The 10,715-nt window shown below is 41.4% G+C and overlaps 1 protein-coding gene across 1 annotated transcript; it reads left to right on the plus strand.

Annotated features, from left to right (window-relative positions):
- Positions 1-1,243: 1,243 nt before the first annotated feature.
- LOC147967476 (uncharacterized) lies at positions 1,244-4,396 on the plus strand. Its single transcript, XM_087523151.1, has 5 exons — positions 1,244-1,320; positions 3,674-3,784; positions 3,892-3,961; positions 4,073-4,174; positions 4,268-4,396. The coding sequence occupies exons 1-5, from the start codon at positions 1,244-1,246 to the stop codon at positions 4,394-4,396; spliced, it is 489 nt and encodes a 162-aa protein (XP_087379277.1).
- The last annotated feature ends 6,319 nt before the right edge of the window (positions 4,397-10,715 follow it).

Genomic DNA, 10,715 nt, shown 5'->3' on the forward strand with positions numbered 1-10,715 from the left:
ATACGGGGGCAGGGGGGCACCCTAGAGACACAACAATTGATCATTGATCTCTTAGCCGTGTGCGGTGCCCCCCTCCACCATAATCCACCTCGATAATACTGTAGCGGTGCTTAGGCGAAGCCCTGCGTCAGTAGAACATCGACATCGTCACCACGCCGTCGTGCTGACGAAACTCTCCCTCAACACTCGGCTGGATCGGAGTTCAAGGGACGTCATCGGGCTGAACGTGTGCTGAACTCGGAGGTGCCGTACGTTTGATACTTGATCGGTCGGATCGTGAAGACGTACGACTACATCAACCGCGTTGTGCTAACGCTTCCACTTTTGGTCTACGAGGGTACGTAGACAACACTCTCCCCTCTCATTGCTATGCATCACCATGATCTTGAGTGTGCGTAGGATTTTTTTTGAAATTACCACGTTCGCCAACAGAAGGTGATGGCTCCCAATATCTGAACAATACCGGGGAGGGTGATGATATGATATTCGATCGCGACGGCTGAATTGATGAAGTCATGAACTATGATTATGATGAAGAAGAAAATGTTGATCTTGAAATAATAGAGACCGGCGAGGTATATTTATATAAGCAGGAAACTGGTGATAATCACATGTTTTAAATGATTTTAAGATATATTAAGGAATCGATATTTCTTCTTTCAGCCCTCCGGATCGAGCAAATCTTCTACAGGCAGCAGGACAGTGCGAGGCCCGGCCAAAAAGTTGAAGGAGGGCATAATGTACAACATCGATGCCATCAAAACTGATGGCGAACAATCGCGCCTAAGAACATTGTGAACAAGTTCGTTCGTCAGTGCAGAGTTCTTGTGAAGGACCAACTCCGATCTCCCTTCAAGAATGGAAAGAGCTAGCAAAGAAACGTCCAGATCTTACTTTTGTCGACGACATAGCAAAATCTCTGCTTTGAGAATCTCTCATGGAACATTTCACCCTACCAGATCATTTCACAGATGCAGATGTGCAGAAAGTCAAGGACGCTGCTCTTAGGAAGATGGCAATTGCATTCAACAACCACAAGAAAACTATATGGACCAAGTATGCCGCGGGAGGAAGGAAGACTCCAGAATTCTAGGGAACACTGGAGAAGCAAAGAGATCACTGGCCCGCTTTCATGAAATTCAAGGAATCAGAATTACCTAAGGAACGGTCGACAAAAAACAAGGCCCTTGCCGCAAAAAAGGAGCAGTTCCATAGGCTGGGGCCAGGTGGCTATGCAGTGGCAATGCCTAACTGGGATAAGTCTGAGCAAGAGATGCTGGCTTCAGAGGTCACTCCAGTTACATTGAGCTGGCCTCCCAGGTGCAGAACTTGGTTCTATGTGCATGGGAGGCGTTAGACCCAAAGACAGGCCAGGTTTTGAAGAAGGCATGTCTTGGAGCCAAAGATAAGTTACTTGAAGCAATAGAAGATGCTCGAACGGGGGTGTTCATGCCCAACAGAGAGAACGACGAGCTTACGCGCACCCAGGGAAATCCTGAACACCCGGGAAGAACACGAGGCAAGGGCGTTGTTCCATGGTATGAGGGCTTTTTGGACTGGAACGCCGGCTACAGAAGCTGTGCGAGAAGGAAGATGGAGGAGGAGAAGAAGAGGAAGCTGGAGGAGGAGCAGAGGAAGTAGGAAGCAGAACGCCTTCAAGGCCTAGAATCAGCGCACACGGACTTGGCACTCAAATTCCAGCGGCAGCAGCAGCAGATCGACTCACTTAGCCAGGAGAGGGGGTCTCAGCAGCGGCAGCAGCTAGCGGATGATCCAACATTGGATAGCCCCGTCCCATCCATGCCGAGAAGCAGCGTGGGTTCCGTCCCGGGCGACGCACTGCTGGATAGAAACCATGTGGATGACATCATGGAGAACACTAACTGTGAGCTACACTTCAAAATGAAGAACATATCCATGAAGGTGGCGGACGCCGTTGCTTATACAAACCCCCCCCCCCCCGAAGCAACCTTCAATTGAAACCCGATTCCAGCCGGCTATGCTCATGTCATGGTTGATGAGGTGGTGGACCAATATTCGGGGTTAGAGCTTGACATTCCTGGATGTGACGAGGAGCACACACTGGGAGAGGCCATACATAGTATCATCCTATGGAGAAAGGATTGCATCATCTTTTGAAGGCCACCGACACCGCATCAGCCGACTCCTCCTTGAAGTCCGCCACCGCGTCAGCAGACTCCCGCTCCTCCAAGTCATCAGCCACCGCCTCAACAGAGTCCAGCTCCTTCAAGTCCACAAACGTGTTAGGACAGTCCTCCTCCTCCTCCAAGTCCGGCATAGCGTTAGAACACTCATCCTGCTTCATGTCCGCCAACGCGTCAGGACACTCCTCTTCCAAATCCGACACCGCGTCAGGCCACTCCTCATGTTCCAACTCAGCCACGTTAGTCGTCTCCACTGCCTCAGCAATCGCGGAAGAGAGCCGCCGCAGCTATGGTGCGTAGCGGTACAAGTCAAGGTAGTACAGGAGGTACAGGCGGAGGCAAGCGATTTCAATATGGTCCAAGCCTCGCGCCTCTTCCATAGAGGCCTTACGACATGACCAAGGAGTAAAACAAAGCCATAGTGAAGGCCCAAGTGGACACCCATTTTGGACCAAAACTGCCACCGCCGCCAAGGGAGAAAGTGCCTGAGGATAAGATTGACCACTTTATGCATATGGATAAAGCACCAGCTCACAAGCTTGTTGACTCAGACTATGAACGCCAAATCAGGAAGGCACATCGAGCACAACAAAAGAAGGAGTCGAGATCGAGCTCGAGCCAAGTAGCTGGCAAAAAATGCGGGAAAACCGTTCCAAAACTGGGAGAACAGGCGGCGCAATCGATCCCCCTATTGTTGTACCAACACATGAGAGTACCGGCGCCGGTCAGCTGGTAATAATCGACGAGCATAGACGGTAGGCTGAAGAGATTGGTATCACTGTTGGGTAACTCCTAGAGATCGAGCCCATGGATATGATTAGAGAGGAGGACATAAAACAAAAATATGTCCGCGGCGAACCTATGGTCAAGCCTGAGGAGGTCAAGAAGCTTTCAACAAGAATGTATGAATTGCGTCAATGGTACATGGAAATTTGTAAGACCCACAATCGAGAGTTCCTCATGGTGAAAGTCAAGGAAGAGGATTACTTCCATGGGACAGCTCTCTCTATTGAGTATACAGAACTGTTTCAGTTATTCAATCAAGATGCACTCGACAAATCTATTGTCAGATGCTATTGTCTGTAAGTGATTTCTTTCTGTAATTTAAGTCTCAAGATAGCTGTAGTGCTCTCGTTGATCATTACCTGTAATTATCGTCACTATATTCTTTTCTATGGTATTATGCAGGATGAAGATGTACGAAATGAGAAAAGGTGGACGCTATGGCATTGGGTTCATTGACCCAAATACCATTAATGAAGAGACATGGTCATATGCATGGTATCGACAAGAAGTAGAGAAAAACATGCTAGAGTTCTTGAAGCGCCTCAATACCAATCAAGATATACTACTTCCTTACAACTTCCAGTGAGTCACACTGTCTTGTACTACAAATTCAGTTTTTGCTTACTAGCTAGATGTTAATAAGTGTATAGGGTTTAGGGTTAGTTGATGAGTGTTATGCACATGCCCGCTTAATTTATACATGCAAACATATGCGCATGCAGGTACCATTGGATCTTGTTAATCATTCAAGTTGATGAAGGAACAGTTGAAGTGCTGGACTCACTGCTTAAAGAACCTAAAGACTACTCAATCGTGAAGGGGATAGTCAATAGGTAATTTCAATCATTATTGAACTATATATGTCGACCTCTTTAGTTCGTCATTTCCTGATATCAACTAATTAATAACTCCTTTATTCATTTTCTTTGCCGGCGGGCAGGGCTTGGCAAAAGTTCATCAAAGATGTTCCAGCCCCGTTCAAAGAAAATTTGTATTGGTTTCTACCTAAGGTAAGTAACTAAGTACTACTAGCTAGCTACCATCTCTTTAATTCTAGTTTCAATACCATTAATTATCATGCTTGATTAATTATTATCTGATTGAATTCTATTCTCGTAAAGGCCATGAAGCAGGCGCCGGGGACTGATTTATGTGCATACTACATTTGCGAGAACATTCGCATGATGGCGTCCGAAAGGACCAAATCCGCTAGACAGTTATGGGTACGTTTGCTAGAACACTATTCACAATTTTTACATCATTATCGATATCTAATCACATAACTAATACATGCATATTGATCTCATTCTTAACAGTTCAATTCAGTGCGGGAGAAGCTCCTACCAATGGAGCGCGTACGAGCAATTAGAGAGGAAATAGTGGGATTTTTGCTCGACCATGTCATAGATCCCACAGGAGAATTCCATTACCCGCTACCGCAGTAATGCCTCCATGTAGGAGAAATTGTATATACCAAATTGTATATATACACATGTGTATACGTGAATGGTGGTGCGAGACATTCGATGATATATATATATATATATATATACATGATCGGTTCTACGAGAAATTCCATTTATATATATGCATAAGGTGTACAATATGTAGTATCGTAAAATACCAACAAATGAAAAAGAATTAAATGAAAAACAAAAAATTAAAGGAAAAAGAAATCCTGAACCCAAAACCCCCAAACCTTGTAGTACGGTTGGTATTACCAACCAGTACTAAAGGTCTTCCCGCCCCCGCCGCTGGCTTGTGCCATGTGGTGGCCCTTTAGCGGCGGTTCGTGCTTAACCGATACTAAAGGTGGGGGGGGACTTTAGTCCCCACCCTTTAGTGCCGGTTACATAACCGACACTAAAGGGCCTTACGAACCGGGACTACAACCCTGTTCTGCACTAGTGCCTAAAACAAGTATGAAACTGCCACCTCTTGAGCACTGCATTGGTTTTCCCTTGAAGAGGAAAGGGTGATGCAGCAAAGTAGCGTAAGTATTTCCCTCAGTTTTTGAGAACCAATGTATCAATCCAGTAGGAGGCCACGCGCAAGTCCCTCGCACCTACACAACAAATAAATCCTCGTAACTAACGCAATAAAGGGGTTGTCAATCCCTTCACGGTCACTTACGAGAGTGAGATCTGATAGATATGATAAGATAATGTTTTTGGTATTTGTATGATAAAGATGCAAAGTAAAATAAAAGGTAATAAAAATAGCTAAGTGTTGGAAGATCAATATGATGGAAAATAGACCCGGGGGCCATAGGATTCACTAGTGGCCTCTCTCAAGAGCATAAGTATTACGGTGGGTGAACAAATTACTGTTGAGCAATTGACAGAATTGAGCATAGTTATGAGAATATCTAGGTATGACCATGTATATAGGCTTCACGTCACAGACAAGTAGACCGACTCCTGCCTGCATCTACTACTATTACTCCACATATCGACCGCTATCCAGCATGCATCTAGAGTATTAAGTTCAAAATAACAGAGTAACGCTTTAAGCAAGCTGACATGATGTAGAGGGATAAACTCATGAAATATGATATAAACCCCATCTTGTTATCCTCGATGGCAACAATACAATACGTGCCTTGCTGCCCCTACTGTCACTGGGAAAGGACACCGCAAGATTGAACCCAAAGCCAAGCACTTCTCCCATTGCAAGAAAGATCAATCTAGTAGGCGAAACCAAACTGATAATTCGAAGAGACTTGCAAAGATAACCAATCATACGTAAAAGAATTCAGAGAAGATTCAAATATTGTTCATAGATAAACTTGATCATAAACCTGCAATTCATCGGTCTCAACAAACACACCGCAAAAGAAGATTACATCGAATAGATCTCCACAAGAGAGGGGGAGAACATTGTATTGAGATCCAAAAATAGAGAAGAAGCCATCTAGCTAATAAGTATGGACCCGTAGGTCTGAGGTAAACTACTCACACATCATCGGAGAGGCTATGGTGTCGATGTAGAAGCCCTCCGTGATCGATGCCCCCTCTAGCGGAGCTCCGGAACAGGCCCCAAGATGGGATCTCACGGGTACATAAGGTTGTGGCGGTGGATTTAGATTTTTGGCTCCGTATCTGGTAGTTTGGGTGTTTGTAGGTATATATGGGAGGAAGAATTACGTCGGTGGAGCAACGTGGGGCCCACGAGGGTGGAGAGCGCGCCCTGGCTGGGGGTAGGTGCGCCCCCTACCTCGTGCCTTCCTGGTTGATGTCTTGACATAGGGTCCAAGTCCTCTGGATCACGTTCGTTCCAAAAATCATGTTCCTGAAGGTTCCATTCCGTTTGGACTCCGTTTGATATTCTTTCTCTGTGAAACTCTGAACTAGGCAGAAAAAACAGCAATTCTGGGCTGGGCCTCCGGTTAATAGGTTAGTCCCAAAAATAATATAAAAGTGTATAATAAAGCCCAATAATGTTCAAAACAAAATATAATATAGCATGGAACATTAAAAAATTATAGATACGTTGGAGACGTATCAAGCATCCCCAAGCTTAATTCCTGCTCGTCCTCAAGTAGGTAAATGATAAAAACAGAATTTTTGATCTGGAATGCTACTTGGCATAATTTCAATGTAATTCTTCTTAATTGTGGTATGAATATTCAGATCCGAAAGATTCAAGATAAAAGTTCAATATTGACATAAAAATAATAATACTTCAAGCATACTAACTAAGCAATTATGTCCTCTCAAAATAACGTGGCCAAAGAAAGTTCATCCCAACAAAATCATATAGTTTAGTCATGCTCCATTTTCATCACACAAGAATGCTCTCATCATGCACAACGCCGATGACAAGCCAAGCAATTGTTTCATACTTTAGTAATCTCAAATTTTTCAACCTTCACACAATACATGAGCGTGAGCCATGGATATAGCACTATGGGTGGAATAGAATATAATGATGGGGTTATGTGGAGAAGACAAAAAAGGAGAAAGTCTCACATCAACGAGGCTAATCAATGAGCTATGGAGATGCCCATCGATTGATGTTAATGCAAGGAGTAGGGATTGCAATGCAATGGATGCACTAGAGCTATAAATATATGAAAGCTCAACAAAAGAAACTAAGTGGGTGTGCATCCAACTTGCTTGCTCACGAAGACCTAGGGCATTTGAGGAAGCCCATTGTTGGAATATACAAGCCAAGTTCTATAATGAAAAGTTCCAACTAGTATATGAAAGTGACAAAACAAGAGACTCTCTATCATGAAGATTATGGTGCTACTTTGAAGCACAAGTGTGGTAAAAAAAGCATAGTAACATTGTACCTTCCCTCTTTTTCTCTCATTTTTTTGGGCCTTCCTTTTTTATGGCCTTTCTCTTTTTTTTTCCTCAATTGGGACAATGCTCTAGAAAATGATGATCATCACACTTCCATTTATTTAGAACTCAATGATTACAACTCGATACTAGAACAAAGTATGACTCTTTATGAATGCCTCCGACGGTGTACTGGGATATGCAATGAACCAAGAGTGACATGTATGAAATAATTATGGATGGTGGCTTTGCCACAAATACTATGTCAACTACATGATCATGCAAAGCAATATGACAATGATGAACGTGTCATGATAAACGGAACGGTGGAAAGTTGCATGGCAATATATCTCGGAATGGCTATGGAAATGTCATAATAGGTAGGTATGGTGGTTGTTTTGAGGAAGATATAAGGAGGTTTATGTGTGAAAGAGCGTATCATATCATGGGTTTTGGATGCACCGGCGAAGTTTGCACCAACTCTCAATATGAGAAAGGGCAATGCACGGTACCGAAGAGGCTAGCAATGATGGAAAGGTGAGAGTGCGTATAATCCATGGACTCAACATTAGTCATAAAGAACTCACATACTTATTGTAAAAATCTACAAGTCATCAAAACCAAGCACTACGCGCATGCTCCTAGGGGGATAGATTGGTAGGAAAAGACCATCGCTCGTCCCCGACCGCCACTCATAAGGAGGACAATCAAAGAACACCTCATGTTTCAAATTTGTTACATAACGTTTACCATACGTGCATGCTAAACTTCAACAGAAGTATTTCTCAAATTCACAATGACTCAACTAGCACAGCTTTGATATCACTACCTCCATGTCTCAAAACAATCATCAATCATCAAACTTCTCTTAGTATTCAACACACTCATAAGAAAGTTTTTACTAGTCTTGAATACCTAGCATATTAGGATTATTTAAGCAAATTACCATGATGTTTAAGACTCTCAAAATAATCTAAGTGAAGCATGAGAGAATAATAGTTTCTATAAAACAAAACCACCACCGTGCTCTAAATTAAAGATATAAGTCAAGTACTAGAGCAAAAACTATATAACTCAAAAGATATAAGTGAAGCACCTGGAGTATTCTAATAATTTCCGAATCATGTGTGTCTATCTCAAAAGGTGTGTACAGCCAGGATGATTGTGGTAAACTAGAAAGCAAAGACTCAAATCATACAAGACGCTCCAAGCAAAACATATATCATGTGGTGAATAAAAATATAGCTCCAAGTAAAGTTACCGATGGAAGTAGACGAAAGAGGGGATGCCTTCCCGGGCATCCCCAAGCTTTGGCTTTTTGGTGTCCTTAGATTATCTTGGGGTGCCATGGGAATCCCCAAGCTTAGGCTCTTGCCACTCCTTGTTCCATAATCCATCAAATCTTTCACCCAAAACTTGAAAACTTCAAAACACAAAACTTAACAGAAAACCCCGTGAGCTCCGTTAGCGAAAGAAAACAAAACACCACTTCAAGGTACTGTAATGAACTGAGTCTTTATTTATATTGGTGTTCAACCTACTGTATTCCAACTTCTCTATGGCTTATAAACTATTTTACTAGCCATAGATTCATCAAAATAAGCAAACAACACACGAAAAAACAGAATCTGTCAAAAACAGAACAATCTGTAGTAATCTATAACTACCGCAAACTTCTGGAACTCCAAAACTTCAGCCAAAACAGGACAACCTAGAAAATTTGTTTATTGATCAGCAGCAATTGGTATCACTATTTTACCACGTTCTGGTGATTTTTAACAATTATTTTTGTGAACAGAAAGTTTCTGGAATTTACAACAAGATCAAATAACTATCATCCAAGAAGATCCTATAGGTTTAACTTGACACAAACACTAATTAAAACATTAAAACAACTCTAACCAGAGGCTAGATCAAATATTTATTCCTATACAGAAGCAAAAAGAAAAAAAAACTAAAAATTAAAATTTGGTTGCCTCCCAACAAGCGCTATCGTTTAACGCCCCTAGCTAGGCATAAAAGCAAGGATAGATCTAGGTATTGCCATCTTTGGTAGGCAATCCATAAGTGGCTCTCATGATAGATTCATATGGTAATTTTATTTTCTTTCTAGGAAAGTGTTCCATGCCTTTCCTTAACGGAAATTGGAATCTAATATTTCCTTCCTTCATATCAATAATTGTACCGATCGTTCTAAGCAAAGGTCTACCGAGAATAATAGGACATGAAGGATTGCAATCGATATCAAGAACAATAAAATCTATGGGCACATAGTTCCTATTTGCAACAATAAGAACATCATTAATTTTTCCCATAGGTTTCTTAATGGTGGAATCCGCAAGGTGTAAGTTTAGAGAGCAATCATCAAAATCACGGAAACCTAACAAATCGCACAAAGTCTTTGGAATCGTGGAAACACTAGCACCCAAATCACACAAAGCATAGCATTCATGATCTTTAATTTTAATTTTAATAGTAGGTTCCCACTCATCATAGAGTTTTCTAGGGATAGAAACTTCCAACTCAAGTTTTTCTTCATAAGATTGCATCAAAGCATCAACGATATGTTTAGTAAAAGCTTTATTTTGACTATAAGCATGAGGAGAATTTAGCACGGATTGCAATAAGGAAATACAATCTATCAAAGAGCAATTATCATAATTAAATTCCTTGAAATCCAAAATAGTGGGTTATTAATATCTAGAGTTTTGATCTCTTCAATCCCACTTTTACCAATTTTTGCATTAAGATCTAAAAACTCTGAATTTTTGTAACGCCTTCTAGGTAAAGGTGGATCATATTCAGTCCCATCATTATCAAGATTCATATTGCTAAACAAAGATTTAATAGATGACACATCAATAACTCTTAGATCTTCATCTTTATTTTCATAGGAACTAGAAGAACACGCTTTTACAAAGCAATCTTTCTTAGCACGCATCCTAGCGGTTCTTTCTTTGCACTCATCAATGGAATTCTCATGGCTTTGAGAGACTCATTGATATCATGCTTAGGTGGAATAGATCTAAGTTTCAAAGAATCAACATCAAGAGAAATTCTATCAACGTTCCTAGCCAATTCATCAACTTTAAGCAATTTTTCTTCGAGCAAAGCATTGAAATTATTTTGTGAATTCATAAACTCCTTAACACTAGTCACAAATTCAGAGGGCATCTTATTAAAGTTCCAATAAGAATTGTTGTACGAATTACCATAATTATTATAGGAATTACTAAGATAAGGCCTAGGATTAAAGTTTCCTCTATACGCGTTGTTACCAAAATTATTCCTACCAACAAAATTTACATCCATAGATTCATTATTATTATCAATCAAAGTAGACAAAGGCATATCATTAGGATCAGAAGAAACACTCTTAGTAGCAAATAATTTCATAAGTTCATCCATCTTTCCACTCAAAACATTAATTTCTTCTATCAGATGCACCTTTTTACTAGTAGATCTGCTGACGTAC

This window comes from Triticum urartu, chromosome 5A, assembly GCF_056163025.1.
Source record: "Triticum urartu cultivar PI428250 chromosome 5A, HENAU_Tu73, whole genome shotgun sequence".
Lineage (NCBI taxonomy): Eukaryota > Viridiplantae > Streptophyta > Magnoliopsida > Poales > Poaceae > Triticum > Triticum urartu.